The sequence below is a fragment of the Chionomys nivalis genome, chromosome 8, assembly GCF_950005125.1.
Source record: "Chionomys nivalis chromosome 8, mChiNiv1.1, whole genome shotgun sequence".
NCBI lineage: Eukaryota > Metazoa > Chordata > Mammalia > Rodentia > Cricetidae > Chionomys > Chionomys nivalis.
This window is the reverse complement of record NC_080093.1, coordinates 741,904-763,743: the sequence shown is the minus strand read 5'-3', so window position 1 is coordinate 763,743 and position 21,840 is coordinate 741,904. Positions and strand designations below refer to the sequence as shown.

Genomic DNA, 21,840 nt, shown 5'->3' with positions numbered 1-21,840 from the left:
TTCTCCAGCAGTTTTCAATGAATAATTCCTTATGGCCAGAATAATTTTAAAAGCCAGTGTTAACACATGCCTTCATTCCTATTTTTACCCATTTCCCATTACCCCGTCTATGCTTACACTACTGTAACTGTTTTAAATTTAATTGAACTTTTGAATAATGTGCCAAAAAAAAAATACATCACAGCAAGTTCCTTCTATTTCTTCTTTCAATGGGTATTTTCCTATTTTCATCTGTTACACTTCCATATGAGGATTTACATCATATTAAAAACAAGGGTTTTGGTTTTTGGAATGGTTTTGTATAAATTCATATATTAATCCAAAAGGAAATGACATGTTTACAACAGTCAAAATGTTCTTATTATCAAATGCTTATAAACTTCTGGGCTTCTCCATAAAGAAAATCATGCCCATTATATATGCTTATAGCAATGTATACACACATAACACATGTCTAAATCACACGTGTACATACTACACCTACAGTATATTCATACATACAATACTACACTCACAGTACATTCATTCATACTTACTATATATACCCAGAGGACAGGTGTATACATATCACCTACAGCATGCATACACACTAAACCTACAGTACACTTATAGACTATAAGCCACACCTACAGTACACGCTCACATACACACTATATACACCCACAGTACACGTCTGTGCACACACTACAAATGCGTAAAGCACATGTAAACAAACAGTTCTGTAGTCACTGATCTAGAGGTTAAGGCTGACTGTGTCTGAGTTGTGTCTACCATGTTACAGAGTACCCTCTCTGTAAGTGGAACTCAACATGCATGTTACAACAGTGAACCAGGTTATCAGAGCCAGGACATTTGCACAAAACTTATAACAAGACAAATTTAAGGACATTTGTACAAGATTTATTTTTCATTAACCACAATGTTTTAGAGTGAGAACATACACCCAATACAGAGGAGTGTTTCAAAATCCACCAAATGTTTAGAAGGAGAGAGCCCAGGCCAGTGGCGTTGTGCCCCAGCTCAGGAAGTGAGGAGAGGTGAAAGAAAGTACCAGATCTGCCATGTTATATGACAAACGGTTGGGAAACTGGACAGCAATGCCTCATTTGCTCTGCTATGCTGGTGGGCGGCAAAAGCTTGGTGCCTGCATGGCATTTCCATATTTTGTATGAACATTTGTTTGAGCCACAGTTTCTCATTTTTAAGTGACATTAAATAATTTCTCCCCAGTCGCACGGCTGTAACACTGACAAAGACAAAGAGCCAAGGGTGCCGTCAACCATTCACCCAAACACACCCTAGGAGAACATTTAGTCTTACTGCACTTAGTATAGTCCCAATAGTTAAATGATATATAAGAACCAACACAACTATTTTTTTTCCAAACCACTCAACTCTTAACCCCATGCTGACGACTTTCCCAGAGGAGCAATCCATCAGCACTCTTCTGAAAATGAATCAAGCCTAAAGTGAAGTTCTTTTACAGCAGAGAATGGTTCTGTAAAACAGCAGGTCCTGCAGCGAGGTGGTGGACCCCTCTGGAAAGAGGTCCAAGTTAAGGTCTCGGGCAGGAGGGAGGAGGCAGTGACTACAGTTAAGTAGCGGGGGACCAGAGAGGAGACATTTCCTTTGGGAAAGAACAGGTACCTTCTTCCAAATATTCTGGGAATCAGAAAACAAGGGAAATTTTTATGTGGCAATTAAAGCACAAGAGCCATTTCTCTACGAACCTCTGCAACTTCTGGTAAAAATGAACTTTATTTTGCACAGTTTTTCTGAACGCAGTAATCACAACAGAAAAGGTTCTCTACACTGGGTTTCAGCTGTGTCAGTTACCAGTGTCACATTCCAACTTTGAATTTTAAAATCCCCTTAAGAGATTACCACTTGGATAAAAGCAAATATAATATTCCAAGCTATGAGCTCAAGGGATACACCATAAAAACAAGGGATACACCATAAAAACAAACAAACAAAAAACCCCAAAACTCTCTAACAGTTGGATAGCTAATGCAGGCTTTTTAGTTGTTTCTTATTATCTAAGATTAGTATATTCTATGAATATACATCCATAGAATAATGCTTAGTTTAATGTTGGCTGCTTAATAATTGAATCTTAGCTCAAGGGCAATTAACCAGAGAAATAATTAACTACTGTGAGAGGAAACAGGAGAAAACAAAACAAAACAAACACAGCCTCAATAAGACAGAAAAATCTGGAAGTTATTTACAGGGAGAACCGAGAGGTCATTTAAACACTATGTGCTCCTCTTCCCATGACCTGCAGAAACCAGTTTTGTTTGCAAGCTCACCACGGCTTTTGCTAGTAGGTGTATGAAGCCTCTTGTGCCGATAACCTCTGATGATGTTTGGTCTATACAGAGTACATTGAAGTGAGGAGTGTGCAAATTGTTCCTGAGGAATCATTCATGTGTGCAAATTTGCAACCTGACAAAAAGCAAACAAGGGGAGCAGCAGCTACACAGGTCTGAGCACTAGAGACACATATGCAGTGTCATGACCAAGGGCACCCATTCCTCTGCACTCTGCACCTACACACAAACCAACTTCATCCTAACAAAAAAGAGAGTAAACGACTTGTTATGGGAACCAGAAATGTTTCAGTAACTAGTAATAACGCACAATTTGTGGCTTTCTTTTAGGGCTGACTTCCAGGCAAATGCACACACTTGCCAGCTTAGCCAAATAACTGCATTACAATGACTGGCTAACTGATCTATACTATTTGGCCTTTGAGGATCTGGTTAAGTAGTCCTCAGCAGGAATAGAAAAAGTGCACACTACACTGGCAAGAACACAAGTACACATGAAAAGAAAACATTTTCTGGAAATACTAAGTGGGAGAGAACAGGTTTTTATTTCCTCATAGTTGAGGACTAAGAATTCTGTCAAGATTTCAATTAATAAGCTAGACCAATTTCACCTTGAGTAAGTTTTACAGACTGTAAGGATCACACTTTCCCCCACACCTTTTAGCATCTGTACAGTTGTAGCCAACTCTAACTCAAAAAATTTCACAGGCTTTCCCTGCACATTTTGTGCTAACACAGAATGAGTATGATTACTTCTCCATTAATTTAATAACAAAAGCACCCACTTTAATGCCAATTTACATAATATAATGCTTTTATAGGGAAGGTTCTGTTAGAGAAAAAAATAGTGTACTCTCTTTAAGGGGAGGAGTATAAATTAAGACACTGAGCTACTTACCTATGTTTCAAGAAATGTTCCAAGTTTACTGTCAAAAATATTAAAGCCATGTAGAAGAAACCAGTTCCAAATGATATTACAATCGTGTGGCAAACATTCCAACAGAAAAGCAAACTTTGGACTTCTTGATAAAATGAAAATTTCCCTTGCTATTAGAACAGAAAAGGCTGTGCAGGCCACAGTAAGAGCCTGCCTGTCCCTACTCTAGGTTCTTCAATATAACCCAAATGAAACTAAGTCAATTAAAAACCCCACAAACTACCAACTGCAGAGAAGTACCCAAAAGAGTCAAGCTGTCAGCTCTTACTATTCCTCCCCTAGACCATCATTTACAAATCCTGAACTGCTATAGGGCAACGTTCTTGCCCCTATATCCCATTTCTAACTCTCTGCCCACTGAGTTCGCAGCAGTAGCCTGAGGAGGCATTCTCTGAAGGCTCAGAATCACTGTCGGCTAAAGCCTGCTAAGCACAAAGCCAAGGCTCACTTCACATTCAAGCAAAATTGAGGAGAAAAATATTTTCCTTCACCATGTCTATTTTTTGTTTACCACTGGAAAAACACCTGGAGTAAGCTTCAGACTTTTGTGAGGACCTAAAGAGCACTGTTGGTGCAGTGAGACAGAAAATCCAGCTAAAGGAAGCCTTCAAAAACCAGTGCAAACTCTCCCCTCCTGTATTCAAATATCAAACATGATGTTTACAAGATACAGGGCAGAGTTGACCTTTTACAAATACTAAATGCATCGATTAAAATGAGATGGACCAAGACTACTCACCATATTTGGCTTTACTAACACCGCTCCCTAGAGGGATTCAGGGAGCAGCTCCCCCTGTTGGGCAATCTCTACAGTAGCACAGCCCTGGACCAGAGCTCCACCCACACTACAGAGGCTGCTAAGTTCAGATGGGGAGATGGCAGGAAGGAAACCACTCAGTAAGAGTCGGTCCCCATGAGAACTGGGACAGAAAGTGAATTCTGACCCCTATCCATTTTCTCAATCAGGTCCTGCCAGAAGGCCGCACCAGAGGCCTTGGTGGGTCAGTTTGGGATATCAACTTCTCCAGGAAGCATTTTGAGTTTGATGACATGGTCACACAGTTGCAAAAGTGCACAAAGCTCAAGGCACAGAGTTAAAAACGTGAACTGATGGGGAAAGTTATAGTGAAAGCAGTTATTAGCATTTTCCTCCATAAGACTAGTGCTAAACATAGACCAATTCTGAGTTTAAAACATTGTTTGGGGCACGGGTGAAAACACTGTACTGTAGCATCTGCTTGGTTTTAAAGCAAAGATATCTTGACACGAGACACCATGTGCTTAGTCTACAAAAGAACAAGACAAGTGCTTTAAAAAAATTCTTTCATTTTTGTATTTTTTGGAGGAAGCTGATTTGCATGTTGGGCTTCAATTAGCAATGGCCACTCTCCAAGACACTTGCTCTGTAGATAAACTTAATAAAAGATTGTCCCATTTTAAAATCACCCTCAAGTCTAGCAGCAATTGTTTTTGTTAGTTCTTGTTTTTTAAAACTGAAAATCAAAAGAAAGAAGTGTGGCATCCTCTCTGAGAACAGCCTTTGACAGAGCTCCTGAGTGGTGCAGGCTCCACTGTGCCTGGAACAGTGTCTGCAGCTCCAGTGTCTTCTCTCCGGGAGAAAAGTCCGTCAACAATCACTATCTGTATCCCCTGGAACCTGCACAAGCGGATGGGCTGTCTGGAAAAAAGGCCAGAAGAAGAAAAACTATGAGAGACAGAGAGCACTCTGTTCACACAAGCTATTTCTCTCCTGATCCCCACCTCCTGATGTGTTTATTTTTAAAACTTTGAAAAATAACACAGTTCTGAGAGAACTGAAAAGAAGCCAATATCACCAGGAACTGACCTTGGGGCATTATCCCAGAGTCTTGGTGGTCTCTTGGCACCTGCCTGATCCCAAGGCCAGAAGGACTTCAACTTCACGAGTCATGCTGTGCCACCTAGACCACCAACTCTACCCCATGGATTCCACACTATCCTCAGAAGCTGGCCCATAGCAAAAACCCATCAAAACAGGAAAAGCTTCATTACTCACTATAAGCCAACTCATCCCCAGCTCTCTTCCGGGACTGGTCACCTCTAGGGATAAGAAAAGAGAAAGAAGTCAACAAAACTGACTGGTTTTTTTACACACAAAACCAGCAGAAATAAATCGAACAGCTGTCCTAACCCAACAGCCTGTTTAAACAGACATTAAACGTCAGCTGAGTCATTTACTCCGAGTATTTGTACCTCAAGGGTATGTAGTCTGCAAAACATAGAAAGTTATTAAATGAATGATCATCTATAAGGACAGTTTACACTGAGAACTAGAAACAAGTGGAAAGTAGAATATGTCTTTGACGCCAATCTTGGGTTCTGTTAATATTATCCCCAAGAACCTGCACACAGTAACCAAACTTTAAATATCAAACAGAGAGAAGTTAAAAATCTTGCCCTCAAGGCCCAAACTGAGACCCTCAAAGCCTTTGGAAGTCAGAAACTAAGGTGTCTGCAGACCCTTGAGGTGGAGAGCACAAACCTTCAGATATCGTGCCCAGTCTAGCTTCACAAGCCTAGAGGCAGTCAAGAGTGGTTGTGAACAGGCCTTACGCCTCCTATGAATCACACTCTGGCTTTCTGACTTCAGACACTAACCGAAAACTCCAGTGCTTAAGCAATGAGCAGTAATGGCTCCACTTGTCTCAATCAACGGTGCAATCAATCCTCCTTCCTGAAATACGCTTTTCTTAGCTTCTCCTGACCCTCTCCCACCCACTGGTGGTGTCCTGTGCTGCTCTGATTAACACAGCCATAGGCCATCTTTGCTTCTCCACATACATTCTTCCCTTTCTTCTAAGATGCAGACCTTGTCAGTCTGTAGCTCGGAAATTTACAGACAGCTCTTGATTTCTGTCTGCCTGAGATCTGTAGGTTCAGTATTCTCATTATTAAATACACACTGAAAACTACCATACCGAGAATATAACATCTGTTCAGCTCCATCCCCAAACCTTCCTCAGGCTTCTATTATTATTTTTTTAATTAATTTATTTATTTATTAAAGATTTCTGCCTCCTCCCCGCCACCGCTTCCCATTTCCCTCCCCCTCCCCCAATCAACTCCCCCTCCCTCAGCAGCCCAAAGAGCAGTGAGGGTTCCTTGCCCTGTGGGAAGTCCAAGGACCTCCCACCTCCTTCCAGGTCTAGTAAGGTGAGCATCCAAAGGCTTGTATTATTCTTGACAAAGAGTCAGTTCACACCTCTGATTAAAACTCTTCATAACTTTCCACTACAGTTTAAAATCAATTCCAATTCATCTCCCAGCCACTGTCAGGCTCTGGACAAAATCTCCCACCTCATTTTCCAGCACTTACCACCTCTGCTCACTTTGGGGTGGTAATCTTTTTCTGTTTGCTGCTCACTTCCCAAGGCGGTTGCATAGCTTGTCTCTTCCTCCTCACCTCACCATGTCACTGATAACCCCTAACTCTACTTCATTCTCTACTTCTCTCACAGTGCTTACTTTTTACTTGAAACTGTATGTACTTTGCAAGTTTATTATCTCTTTGCCAACAGTAGAGCGTAAGTACCACGAAAGTGATAACTTTTCCTGTCTTGTCCACCCTAGTGCCTCAGTGTCTAGAACATAAGAGACACTGGCAATCTATCTGCTCAATCAACAAATTGGTTAATAATTCACAATCTCAGATATTACTAAAAAGCTGACCTGAGCATCCCACATTTCAATTAACCAAACAAAATAATACCTGATTACTAAACCAATGCTAATTTTGAAATGTTGTAAGATTTTGAATAATTTTCCAGATATTCGAAGTTTATTCTTTCCCTTATTTGGTTCTGACCAAGACAGACATCTCTTGCTAATCTAAGGATCCTTGATGACTGGCAGAGAGACCATAATACATGACTGGAAGGCATATGGTTCTTCACAGTGAACATCTAAAAGAAATTCCACTGTATTCTCCAGGAATAGTCCTGAGCAGCCTAAAAAGATATCCGACTTTGTGCCCTACCAAATCCAGCCGAGCAACTTCTGTGGTTATAATACTGATTAAAACTGAAGATTCAAAACCTTTTATCAGAACCTCTACTTCTAAACAAAGTATCCATTCCTACCTCCTCTCTCCTTAAATAGAAAACGAAGACAGACCAGTAATAGGGGTGAAATGCAAATGTGGAAACAGTAGGCCAGAGGAAAGTAATTGATGCAGATGCAAAAAACAAAACTGATTCGTGAAGTCTGCCCGCTGCACACTGCTCTATGAAACGGAAAAGCCCAAATCCAGGGCCCCCCCTCTCAGCAGAACAAACAACAACAACAAACCAAAAACACCAGTATCTTTACACGGTTTTACTATATTCCAGAAACAGAAGTCACCTCTTCTCAAGCAGAACATCTTATTTGCCCTTGCAAAATGTTTGGTGGGACTCTAGGCTGGCCTGAACAGGTATTTCTGACAGCAGACATCAACCTATCCTCCTCTCCAACCAATTCAATTACCCACAAGAAGATCATAATGCTTCAAGACTACATTACCACTCTAGTTTCAAAATAAGTCTTCCCTGTACTTTCATGCATCTAAAGAGCTACTGCAGAGGAGAATCTATCTGAAGACATTTGCATAGTATGTAAAAACATTTCAAAGACTTTGACACAAAATGAGGAGCTTGGAATTCCAATAAAGAACCACAAACTTGGTGAAATAAAACTCACAAATTATTGCTCAAGTCCAAAGAGGCAGTCAAAGAGTTATCTGAGAGCCTATATATTTTGGGGGTTTCTCCCCTTTCATATCAGTGAACACTATGTCTCTCTAAGACAATCCTAGCTAGATAATGACTCAAGAAAACATCAGTCTGACAGGGTATTCCAAAGAAGGCCCATGACACAGAGACAGGCTTGCAACAGGGTTGAGCGTGGCAGTCCTTTCTGATAGGTGGTTAATAAGCCTAAAAGTGGCATAGGATGTCAGCTCTGGCAGGGCCTACTCTGCTCAAAGTACCTGTCAGAATCACTTAGAAGGCAGAGTTTAATCCTCAGAGTGTGTAATATAGTGTCAACTATAGAAGTGTCTTAAGTTTGTGCTACAAGACATCTCAATTTTACTACCTCTTAGAATACAACCTAATGTTTAAAACTCAGTCAGAAGCTGTTTTAAAGAATTCATTATGAGTAATAACAATTCTAATTTACTTCAAAAGCCTAAGGCAGTTCCCTGATTCCCTTGGCCTTGGCAGCACAACACTACAATAGTTCTCTGAAAGCAAAAGAAATACTGTATGATGGCGCTTCCAGAGTCAGCTACTCATTTCATCCCAACCCAACTCTGATATGAGATACATTACGTGCATCCATGAAACTGTCAAAGAATGTGGCATTAAATGGCTTCACTCCATGCACAAAATACTTCAATACTGGAAGATACAGGATTCCTCAATCTCAAACAGAAAAGCTACCGCTTACATTCAAGTAACACCTGTCTGCACTGACACTTCTGGTATAAGCTACTAGGGAGGGAACTAAATGACCAGTGGAATTCTCAGTCCCTCCACTACCTCATGACTACTGATGTCACCAAGACCACAGCCCCCAACACAATGAAGTTCAATCTGTGGACAGACAGACAAAATATTTCCTTTCTTTCTTAACCCGAAACAGATTAAGTAAGCAACCATGGTAAAGGCTGTTTTTGTTTTGTTTTCCTTTCCTTTGTTTGTCTGTTTCTGAAATTCAGTTTGGCCTCAGAATTTTTTAGAGAAATGTCCATCCTGTCCCATCAGATAATCAAGATTCAATCTGCTGCTTGGATCTTCATTTTCACAAATTTCCTTAACACTAGGTATTCAGATACCAGAAGACAGGAGAGACAGATAAACATGAAAAGTTATGAAAATATAATTAGTGTGTCCTTGACTTCCTAGCACAATCAAGTACTTTCCCACTGAAAATCAGACTTTTATATTAATTCATTCTAACTTAAAAAAAAAAAAAAAAAGACCTGTGTTTACTATGATTTCTCTGGGGTACAGCCATAATTGCAAACATTTTAGAAAAATAAACATAAATACCAAAAGCAAGGGAAGGAAAATTTCTGGACATTTATAAAGAGAGACTTTACTTTTAAAGAAAATTTAGATTTAGAGAAAACATGACAATAATGTTTTTGCATCGTTTCAGGATTAATGTGAGAGACTCTAACCTGGAAGAAGGCCTTGTCCCATCTAACTGTTCATTCTTCAAAACGCACACAGAAATGCACAGCTTCCTCCAGCTTAGCACCCAGCTGGGAATGTCCAGATAAGGAGCCCGCAGCTCCGGCTCTCAGACAGTGATACTCGACACTCTTTTTAGCTAAGCTACAAGCCTAGGAAAATGGGCTTCACTTTCACTAAAGGAAAGCCAACTTGCCTGGTAAAACCGTTCTGTATAAGTTCTCTTTGAAGCTTCTGATCTTGAGCGGCATATTCAGATAGTTCAGATTCCACAGCTGGAGGCAGAATGTTTGGAATAAACTTAGAAAACAAACTCGGAGCCATCTGAACCCATTCTGTAAAAGGAAACATATGATTTGTTAAGAAAATAATAAGAAATTTAAAAAGCAAGTTTCTTATTTAAACAATAAGAATATATATTAAACCAAATGAAAACTTAGTCCAGCCCTATTTTGGTGAACACACAAAAATGTATATTTTTCTTTCTAAAAAGTATAAAGAAAATTGACATTTTTACATTACTGATTCAAGAAAATTAAATAAAAACCTATAACTTTTGTCTAAATCTTGCAAAAAAATTATAAAGATGTAGGAAAACACAAATGAGATTACTGTACAATGCTGAATGGAAAAGGATGTGCTGAGAAGCAGCTAGATGGCTAAACCAGCTCTCTATGAGCCAGTAATTCAACAAGAAACCAGTCCCAGAACACAGCACTTCAGAGGGAACAACAAGTATAACCCAGAGAGGAAAAAAATCCAAATGGGGCAAGGAAGTGGAGAACTAGTTAGTGCTTTGCAAATAAAAATTTCTTTTGATCCCTGTTAAATGACAACTCTGTGTGGGAGTGGGAATACAATAGTAAAGAGAATTACATGGTTATCAAGAGAAAGACCAGAAAAATAATCTATAGAAAATAAAAGAGCAAAGAGAGGACATAGGGATATATTTCTACCAGACATAACAAAAATGTATATTAGAGTATTTGTACAAATCAGGTTCAGAGAAGAGTAAAAGACAGGATGAGCCAGGTGGTGGCGGCACACACCTTCAATCCCAGCACTGGGGAAGCAGAAGCAGGCGGATCTCTGTGAGTTCAAGACCAGCCTGGTCTACAGAGTACATTCCAGGACAGTTGGGATTGTTATACAGAGAAACCCTGAATCAAAACAAACAAACAAACAAACAAAGACAGGAATGAATTATCTGAAGAAAAAATACACAGCATTAAGTAGGCTTGCTAATATTAATTATTCAAGGTAAAACCCACGTACACACTGGTCAGGGATGGCACTGCACCTGAACTTCCTGAATAAGGTCTTCCATGAGCACTATTTAGGGTTTTTCAAGTATTTCAGGTTAGGGCTTTCAAAATGCCCCCTTTATAAAAATTCTGGCTGTTTATACTGAAAGAAACATGACAATGCTCTATAAAGCCGGCAAGCCTTCTTTAAAAACTGCAATCTGAATCTTTCAGTGAAAGCCCACATTTTTGATTCTGTGTGGTGGCGGCCAACAGCAAGTAAAAAGTAGGAAAACAGTGTGCAACTGCAGAAGGAAAGGAAACATGCAGGAGCGGGAGCAATGCAGGCCAGCCAGTCTGAAACTCCAGAGGCCAAGTCCTTCCACCAGGTGGTTTATCTTCAAGTAGTCGTTAAAATAAAGATAATGAAACAAAAGCGTATAGATCAGATGAAAAGAGGCAAAGTAAGATTGCTGCAGCTGCTCCAAAAGTGAGTTTTTAAAAACTCTGACAGAAAGTTAACATCAACACTAAATCCTCTAAATTGCCATTGGGTGAGGGCAGGGTGAGGGCTGAAAACCTACAAGGTGACTGAAATGTGGTGAACATGATCGAGGACACCTGTGGCAGAAGAAGCTTCTCTGTTTCAAATTCAGCTTTTGAAATATTCCAACCTCAATCTGTCAGGTGACTAAATTTTACTAGACCAGGAACATAATGGGTACTGGCAAGACATGGAAATGTCAAAACATTTAACAGCGTCTCTGAACACGCCTAGGGTAGCAAAAGGTTAGTCTGTGATAAAATTCACCTTTTGAAAAGGACAATTCTCACAGAACTCTCCTCACAAGGAGTATAAATCCTATTTCCAGAGCTCAACCTGGATAAAATAGCATTTAGATAAACAGGCATCTAAATTTTTTCTCTACCCATAGTGATTAGCTTTATTCTGTAATTTTGCTGCATATCTTAAAGGCCATGGCTGATAAACCTGCCTACTTATGAGGCAGAATTTGTCATTCTACACTGGGAAGACTTCCAACATAAAATAAAAACATCATTCATAATCTAGTATACAAAAAATTCATGAGGATTCTTAACACTATAGGAAAATGAAATTCAAATATCAGAAAAGCTAGAAGAAAAATAGCTTACTAGAAAATGTAGTAAAATATTTTTAACTTTATAAAAGTAATTACTTGATACAAATGATTACTGTTAAAAGTTACAATGAATAGAGCTCAAGACCAAAGTTAGATAATAAACATGAAAACTCTACAAGTCACTAATCATTTTATAGTACCTCAAGAAAAAATAATTTCTTGCCAGACAGTGGTGGCAAATGCCTTTAATCCCAACACTTGGGAGGCAGAGGCAGGCAGATCTCTGTGACTTCGAGGACAGCCAGGGCCACAGAGAAACCCTGCCTCAAAATATTAATAATGATAATAATACTAATAATTTCTTGATAGCAGTTTCACTTGGTTCTTGGTTCAAAATTTAGCAAACTAACAAACTAAATTTGAAGTGTCTTTTAAATCAATTATCAATTCATCAAAAATAATCATGAAATTCAAGTGATGAATACCAAGTTAAAAATGCTTATTATTGGTATCAGGTTAAATTCTTTTTTTAAAGATTTATTTATTTAGTTTACGTATATGGATGCTCTGCTGACTTTATGCCAGATCCCACTAGAGATGGTTGTGAATTGAACTCAGGACCTCTGGAAGAGCAGCCAGTGTTCTTAACCACTGAGCCATCTCTCCAGTCCCTAGGTAAAAGTCTTCATTCACATTTTATTTTTTTGGATCTTCAGATAACAAAATCTCACAAAACAGTAATTTCTGTACAAAAAAAATAAAGTATCTTTTGTGTTTACTGATTGTAGGACAATGTTTTAACCTGAAATTTCTACCAGCTTCTCCTGTGGGCATGTTGTAAATGGTAGATAACTCGGTGGCAAACTTGATGTCCTGCAAAGGCTCTTTGGATTGCTTTGCAACCACCATGTTTTTCTATGAATAGGCACAGTAAGGTCATTTACAGGCCTCCCTTGTGAATATGGGCACTGCTTATGTTTCTTCCCCCAAATTCTCATGACATAACTTTATCAACTGTTCTAATCCCTTGTCAGTTATGTAATGAGCTAGAAGGTGTAATTTGAGTGTGTATTCTTACACATACTTACAGTGTGAAATCAAAGAGAAACTCCATAAAAACAAACACACTATTCACTTTCTTGCTTTGTTAGCTATGAGGCTTTCCGGCTGGCTTTAGAATCACCCCTCCTGCTTCAGTTCACAGATGACTGTACTTTCAACTGTCAGTACAGCAAATTATTCTGTGGATCTCTCTCAGGTGCTACAAAAACCAAAGCAGCTGCTTTTCACTGGTAGAAAACAAGTTCCAAGCAAGTCCTAAACCAACATTTCATGCAGATTTGAGTTCCAGGATTTTTACTACAGTAAACCCAAATGTCATTTGGCCTTAGAAAGCATGTAAGAACCAATGCCCTTTGGATAAGGCAGTAATAAATAAAAACACAGGCCCAATCCCAACAGAAATGACAGGTGTTTACCTGGTCTGAGAGTGTACAGGCCTTTCACAATATTTGCCATAGTTGAAGGTGTGACCTGAAATGGTGTTGACTGGGCTTCTAAAAGTAAAGCTGGAATAAGAAGAAAAAACAGGTAATAAAAGAAAAAAAGAGAAAAAGAAAAAGAAAAGAAATAAACAAAAATGAAAAAGAATTTAAAAAAAAGGAAAAAAGCATGTAACACTTGCTAACAGTAAAAATTTCTCTCTATTAGTATATTGAAGGCCGAAGAGGTAAACACCACAAGAGCAGCACAAGACAGATCAAAAGTTAATACATACAAAACGATTACAAAGCCTTTAGTACAGCACTCAATAAAACAGGAATCTGTTGCTGACTAGTAACTGAAGCAGTGCAGGGTCTGAGAGAAGTAAAGCAACAGAACTGGGGGACTCATTACGTAGCTCAAAGTGTCTGCCTGCGTGGGGAGAAAATGACAGGTAACCCTTATTTCTTCAAATCACCCTCATCTTGGATCAGAAGTTGTCTTGGATTTTATTGGCTGAGCATCCCTAATGCAACAAATCTAAATACTCGAATTTCTGTCATGCTCAAAAAGCTACAGATTTCAGCTGGGAATGGTGGCACATGCCTTTTACTCCCGGCCCTCAGGAGACAGAGGCAGGCAGATCTCTCTAAGTCAGAGGCCAGCCAGAACAACATAGTGAAACTCCCTCCCCATCAAATACAAAGTAAATTATAGATTTCAGAGTACTTAGGACTTTCAGGATTAGGGAAACTCAACCAATAATAATCTTATTAACTGTATCAAAGCTTACTTTCCCAAATGCCATAGCTCCATCTTTCTACAAAAAAAAAAAAAAAAAAAAAATCTTCTTATGCAAAAGGGCAGAGATGATGACAACTCACCTTTTCTACTTCAGCAACTCTGAACAGTCAACTTTCTTTTATATAACCTACACTTCCTCCATTTTTAAAACAAGGAATTACTTCAATAATACTTCTATTAATCATTAACATATTAATTCCATGTCTATTGGGAGACCAAGTGCCACAGCCCTGAAACAGTTCATTTTTAATTCGTCTCTCAAAGATTAAACAAACAAAAAAAAATACCAACTATAGAAATATTGTACTATCCAAAACAAAAAAAAGGGGGGGAAAGGGAAAAAAAAAAAGAGAAAACTAAATAGTGCGATATTTATATAAGCCAGGTTTGTAGTTAACTATTTTCCTTTATCCTTGTCTTTTTAAAAATGGAAATACCTCCTTACACTTCAAGGATTTGGTAACTTCAGACTTGGGGTATAACCTGCTATGGAGTCTGCTAATAAAGATCACCAGAGGTGCTTTGTTTACTCTTCCCATCTCATTATCCAAATATAATTTCGATTCTGAATAACAAATTTTAAGGAAGACAAATGTGAACTGTCATAAAATCATGATATGTCAAAATTTACTGTTTAAAAACTGAAATTCTAAATGCTGTGTTCCGAAAGCCTTAGGTACTCAGCACGTACCCCAAATGTAAGTGCTCTTTTTTACCAATCTAAGTTCTTAATTTTTGACCAATACCTGAGGTCTTCATGCTTAACCACATCCTCAATATGTGGCGAAGTACTGACCTCAACAACAGTCCCTCCATAATTTCTATGTCAACCTAACAGCTATGAAGAAATGGCAAATTTAATAAAGACATACAAGGCATATGAAATGTGCATAAATAATCTGGGGTGGACTATAATTAATTATATTCAAAGAATAAATATTACTACAGCTGGGGGTGCAGTTCAGTTTGGTAGTGTTTGCCTACCATGGACAAAGTCCTGGGTTTGACCCCCAGCACCACGTAAACCAGGCATAGAACGTGAAAGAAGGGGATCAGAAGTTCAAGATCATCTTTAAGAGTTCCAAGCTAGCCTGGGCTACAAGAGACTATCTCAATAAAGCAAACAAAACAAAAGAAAAGGTTATCAAGAGCTGATAAAGTATTTTAATAATTTGATAGCATCTTCTTGTCTCTATTTATACTCTTGGGAGAAAGTATTCAAGTTTAAAGGATTCTCCAGCTTTTTTCCCCCTTAAAGAACTGGGATTTACTAAGGATGCAAGGGGTGGGGTGTTTACTGCACCTAGCAAATTCTGAACTTTGCTATCTTTGCTTTAACCAGAGGAGCATTTCATATGGTTAGGAACTTGTATTCCCTCTGAACCCTATACTCACTCTTCCTTCAGCACACATACCACAGAGACACTGGTTTTACATGGACTGGAGCTAGTAAAGTGTTGTTCTTAGTAACTGGTTTCTTCTGAAAGTCATTTATCAAAGAACAGGGTGCTTCAACAATCCTGTTACAGAAGTATATCAAACATAGGGTGTTCTAATCTCTCTTCCCATGTTATGGCATTAAACTCTTAAGTAAATTGCTGAGTCCTGAGCTCCTCTGATGTTTCAAAGATTCCTTGGTGCTAAGATCTTGCAAAGGGTTTTCTTATTTTAAGTTTTCATTACATGTACTCACAGCGTGTGTGATGCACACACGTGCATGCATGTCACTGTGCATGTGTAGAGATCAGAAGACAACTTCAGAGAGCCACTTCTCTTTCACTCCTACGCCAGATCTGGCAGAAAGCAGCCTGACCTACTGAGCCGTCTCACTACTTTCATTGTTCAGAGGATTCTGACATCATACTTTCTCTGAAATGTCCAACCTGATTATGAATATATTTATTCTCACATCTGCTCAGTACAGCACCATCTAAATCAATTAATGTAAATCCTCCTAGCTCTACATTCAGTTTAATTCAAAGTGAAAACTTTTTTCTAAGGAAAGCAATTTTGTTACAGTCAAAACCATGTCACTTTATTTTCCAAGGACACATGTATGCAATGATCATGCACTGTGCCTCACCTATAACAGAAACTCTGTTTCTTATTCACAAAGTATTAATTCATGAACATGAGGACATCGAGTACCAATCTGTCTTTAGCACACACTCTTGCCTTATTAGTTTAAGATATAAACTCTCACACACTAGTCAGAAATACCCACCCCCCATTGAGAGATGGGTAGGTCCATCCTACCCAATAGGATGCAGGAAATCTTTCCTGTGTCCAGGACTTTAAACACAGTTCCAAGTTTCTACTTTATGAATCTTGGAACATTTCACTATTGGAGAAAGTCTAAGAAACTAAAAACTGCACTAACTTAGCAGTCAAGCAAGCCAGCAATGGAAAGCCCCAGCTAGGCCACATCAGCCAATGCAGAGCAGGGCAGAGAAGCTGCCTCACAAAAGCCCTTTCCAGAATACACAGCAGATTGAAAGACGGTGCTGGCTGGAGCCACTGTACTTCCAATTGATAGTTAATGGAACAGTAGCATGTCCAGTGTGCTAAAGACCAAAGAAGGAAACTAATGCTACAGAAATGACTACTGTACATTAGTATGGACTTTGGTTTATTAATATAAGTTTAAGGTCAATTTTGTTATATGTACTTTTCTACTTTGTTTAGGTATTATGTTTATACAGCTCTACTTCAGTCTCATTCTGAGAGTTCAGGAGGCAGGATCTCCATTTTGGACTGAGGTAGAGGTAAGAGCCAGTGGCTGGCTGCTTTGCTTTTCTGGTCTTCAGATTGAACCCCAATATCTGTTATCTGTCTCTGGGTTTTTATTAATCATGCTACAAACTAATGTTCAGATTTTTAGAAAAACACAGACATTGGGTGTACTTACTTGTGTTGTAGCCACTAGAGTCAAAATACCAACCCTGAATTACTGTTGTTTTGACCTTATTTTTATCTGTCTCAATTTCTATGGTAATGACCTTAGTGTAATGAAATTTAAATAGTATTTGTAAAGTATCTAGAACAGGTCCTACTACATGTAAACTGTGTGTGTGCCTGTTGAAAATCCTTGTGCCGATCATCTATGCAACTGTTCAAACATTTACAGAGCTTCCTTGTCCTGGGACCCAAACCAGTGTGGCCAGCAGCTGTGTCTTCCATCCTATGTACAATACATACCAGCTGCTCAATAAATATCTGATGTGTTTAGTTTAATCCAACCTACAAAAATGTAAGGCCTTTTCTATTTGCTGGGAAAAGGCTGTATCCTTTAAGTGTCAATTTCTGAAAAGCCCAGACTAGAAAGTACTTACAATCAATTTAAGTGTAATATTCTCTTTAATATTTTCTATATGTGCAATAAAGTTGACTTCCAAATTATTAGCAGGTATAAAGTCATTTAGAAAGAAAATACATATTTCTATCAGACATAGTGTTTCTTTATAAAATTTTAACAAAGAAGAAAATGTGCTTTAAAATATTAAAAAAAAAAAAAAAAAAAAAAAAAGCCAGGCAGTGGTGGCGCACGCCTTTATTCCCACCACTCAGGAGCTAGAAGTAGGCAGATCTCTGTGAGTTCAAGGCCAGCCTGATCTACAAGACCTAGTTCCAGGACAGGCTCTAAAGCTACAAAGAAGCCCTGTCTCCAAAAACAAAACAAAATAAAAAAAAATTAAAAACAATGTCAGTATCAAGGCTATAACCAATGGTTAGAAGCTGGTGCAGTAATAAACTCTGAATTCCAGAACTTGGAAGGCTCAGGCAAGAAAATTGCTTACACTTTTAAGCCAACACAGGCTAAACAAGGCCCTCTCTAAGAGACTCTGGACTCTTTGGGAGCTAATTGATGTCAACTGAATCCATACGATTTTGTAAAAACTGTGCCTTGCAAAAGTAAACTGGTCTAGTATATAAATCCCTTCTCTTAATTTAAAATCAAAAGTAACAAAAAGAGTTTGTGATCAAGCTTAAAACAATTACTTTGTAAGTTTCAGTAAAACATCTGTGTGGTAACAACTAATTACAACTGAAATACTGCAAGAAAATATAAACTACAGTCTACATTAGTACCAAATTACTAAAGAATGCCTTGCTGGGTACTGACCAAAACATGAGCTTTCTTGAAGGTGCGGAGAGACAAGTGAAGGTACACCTGGAGTCTACTCCTTTAGATGAAGAGGAAACGATGCCACCTACTGTGAGCCAGGAGTGGGGAAAGACTGAGCTTGGCACCTATCCCTTATTTAGCTATCTACACAGCCATGATAAATACTTTACAAATGCTCATCCACAGGAGGCTAGCAGCTCGCTAACACGGTGAGTAGCAGCCACACTAGACTAACAGTAGAAACCAGATAGACACCTAGCACCCCTTTGAGAGTCAGTGATACTGCAGTTACATGCAACCCTGCTAATCAAACTTCTGCTCAGTGAAGAAAGGCAACACAGATCAGGGCAGGCACAAGACACTGTCCAATACATGACCTGCCTAAGTATTCCAACAACAACAGATGACTGGTAAATTAAAATTTCAACCCCAGGTGTCTCTCTCTGCAGACTGAGGTTGGTTTTACAACTTCCTGCTCTCTGGTTCTAGAGATGTCAATATTGGAATTCAGAAGACAATGATCTCAGATGAAAGGAAAAGAGTAAGAATGAGCTGGAGAAGAAAGGGAAGAAGGAAAAAGGAGACCATGGCTAGTGCTGTCTCCCCCCATAAGAAGTGAAATTACTTACGCATTAGGCTGTAAATGTGCTTTTCTGCAACGTGTTCCGTAAACAGCTTTATAAGATCATCTTTTAAGTCTCTGTTAAGTTTAGTTTCTATGTAAAACTTATTCTGAAAAATAAAATAAGTTTTTATATATCAACAAGGGAAAGCAATCATACCCATGAGTGGGAGAACCAAATAGTGTTAAAGGGAATAATGTATAAATGTACTGATTAAAAAAATAATAATAAGGCCGGGTGGTGGTGGCAGCACTTGGGAGGCAGATGCAGACAGATCTCTGTGAGTTTGAGGCCAACCTGGTCTACAAGAGCTAGTTCCAGTATAAGCTCCAAAGCCACAGAAAAAGTTTTTTTTGGCATAAGGTTGAAAGGCTGAAAGATTCAAACAATCCCAGCACTATGGAGCCACATTGTGTGCTGTGTTCTTTAAGTGTTCATCACAAGCATCAAAAGGCAATGCTGGGAAACTCAGGACGGGCACTCGCGCTTCATCATTGAGGCTGAGGACAGGCAGTGGAAGCTAAGAAGAGTCCCTGTAAACACGCCTGTCAGCAATGGGCAGTGTAACAAACTCCAGGTACCATCTCTGCTCAGAGGCAGACATGCTAATCAGGCTGAGAGCAGGCAATGCTTGAAAGAAGTTGTTCAATTATATCTAAAACAGATAAATGAGCTATATGGTATACAACAAGGGACAAAACTGAACGTGACTCCAATGTCCCTGGGAACTGCCTACTGTTTCCTTATTTACCTGAGTCACTTTGAATCAAGTTTTCTCTTTCTTGCAACCAAAATCGCCTAAACAAAACAAAAATCTAAAACCATTAAGTTTATTCATGTTTAAATGCTAGCTCAATGCCAAAGGGATGAAAACAAACTGTTCACTCACTCTCTTGGTTCTGAACAGTGTTCTCCTTTCTGTAAAAAAAAAAAAAAAAAAGCTATAAAAGCCAGGCAATGGTGGTGCAGGCCTTTAACCCCAGGCAGAGGGAGAAGGATCTCTATGAGTTGGAGGCCAGCCTGGTCTATAAAGCAAGTTTCAGGACAGCCAGAGCTGTTACACAGAGAAACTCTATCAAAAAACAAACAAAACAAACAAACAAAAACAATAATAAAAAAAAAAAGATGTACATGGTTAGTTAAAAACTACAACCATGCCAGCTGTGCGCAATCAAAAGTGAATCAGAGCTGATCTGTGTTCTAGCTCTACAGTCACATTCTCTACAGAATGTGTGACCCCCTCCTCTCCCTGGGAGAAAGCACCTGCTGAGAAAACACAACACACTGCCTGTACCCTTTACCCTAATGTTACGTTCTAGGAGACCTTTCTCCACAAAATTATATAAACATGCCATTATTTTAACTGTATATTTTCCTGTTTTCCATAAATTGTTTAAACAGTTTCAACTGATGACAATACATATATGCTCAATGTTTTGCTATTAAAAAGACATTAAAACATAACTTATACATAGGCAATATTTATATCTATTTATATCTATTTATGAATTTGAGAAAATCTAGAGACAAAATTTTGAGTCTTCCAAGGCAATTTTACCAATTTATATTTCTACTGTAAATTATAGGCCTCTTTCTCTACAACTTCATCAGAAGTATTTTCAAGAACTTTTTAAAAGTAATTTTAACTTGTATTTAACAATGATGTCATATATTTTCCTTTTATGCTATATATTTTCTGTGAACTATACAACTCATACCCTTTGTCAAAAAATAGTATTACTGACTTTTTTCTAAGTAATCCATGAAACTAGTTAGCAAAGACAATAAACCTAAGTCTTGTGTTTTGGTATTTTGCTGAACAAGGGTGTTTTATTCTTACATCAACCAATATCCTCCTTCCTGACAGGATTTAAAGTTCTTCTCTCAGCGAGAATGTGGAAATGGGACCTGTATATGGGGGTGCGGGGTAACACAGAGGGGGATAAGAGAGGGTAGAAGGAGAAAGTAAACAGAATGTACTATGTATAGGATGAAATGGTGAAAGAACAAATTTAATAAAATAAAATTGTGAGGGGGAGAAGAAATGCCTTTCTTCACTCTCAAAATTGGGCATGATTTCTTCTGTCACGTTCACTTTTAGGCTCATTCCATTTAGATGTGTTGTGAAGAATAAGGTAGTGATTACACCTCCTGTTCTCAATTCTAGATTCATGAAGACACCCATCGTTAATCTGACTCAGGAAAAGAAAACCAGAACACAATTAACCACATGGTTTGGGAGGTAAACAGAGCTCTAACTTACCATATATATGAAAAGAGGCACGATGCTCTGTAATGCTCCCATATACTGTCCCAGAGCTATATTAAATCTCTCAATATAGAGGTCTGGAGGGCTGGCCTGTAAGAAAGCATAGCAACATAAGCCTCTGAGAAACCAAGTAAAAGTCCTTCTTCAACCTCCTGCAATACAAACCAACTTAGAAAGAAATCAACTTCCCATAAGATGTGTAATGTGGTGTGTGTGTGTGTGTGTGTGTGTGTGTGTAAGAGAGAGACTTATATTTTAAAGTCAGCTAAGGTGTCTTTGTTCCAAATCAGTTTAGTCACCTTTAAAAACTGTAGAACTTTAACATATTATGTTTTTAATAAATCACCATTGAATTAGGGAGACAGTCCCTACAGGAATCAAGCTATATTGGGAGGAGGGGGGCTCAAACATGTAAAACAGGTTCAAGGTTCAAGATACTACTAGAGGGGCTAAAGAGATGCCCAGCCATTAAACATGCTTGCTGCTCTTGCAAAAGTATCCAGGTTCAATTCCCAGCAGTTTACAACCATCTGTCCCTCTGGTTCTAGGGAACCCAATACCGCGCAAGCACTGTACACATGAGGTATACAACACACACTCAAGTAAAACACTTATAAGAAAAAAATCAATTTTTTTTTTTTTTTTAAAAAGACACTGTTAGAATGGCTAATAAATTTTATAATGCTAGCTTGGTTGTAAACGGC

The 21,840-nt window shown here is 38.6% G+C and overlaps 1 protein-coding gene across 4 annotated transcripts in view; it reads right to left on the bottom strand.

Annotated features, from left to right (window-relative positions):
* Positions 1-884: 884 nt before the first annotated feature.
* Cacul1 (CDK2 associated cullin domain 1) overlaps positions 885-21,840 on the bottom strand; it is a 55,209-nt gene continuing 34,253 nt past the window's right edge. For 2 of the 4 annotated variants that reach the window (XM_057778632.1, XM_057778634.1), the window contains 6 exons: positions 21,131-21,226; positions 18,874-18,976; positions 13,311-13,400; positions 9,682-9,820; positions 5,306-5,349; positions 885-4,948 (listed from right to left, as the gene is read on the bottom strand). In XM_057778632.1, coding sequence (XP_057634615.1) covers positions 4,908-4,948; positions 5,306-5,349; positions 9,682-9,820; positions 13,311-13,400; positions 18,874-18,976; positions 21,131-21,226 — 513 coding nt within the window. In that variant the 3' untranslated portion in view covers positions 885-4,907. The remainder of the gene's footprint in view (positions 4,949-5,305; positions 5,350-9,681; positions 9,821-13,310; positions 13,401-18,873; positions 18,977-21,130; positions 21,227-21,840) is intronic. The other 2 variants (XM_057778635.1, XM_057778636.1) reach the window with 1 other exon arrangement.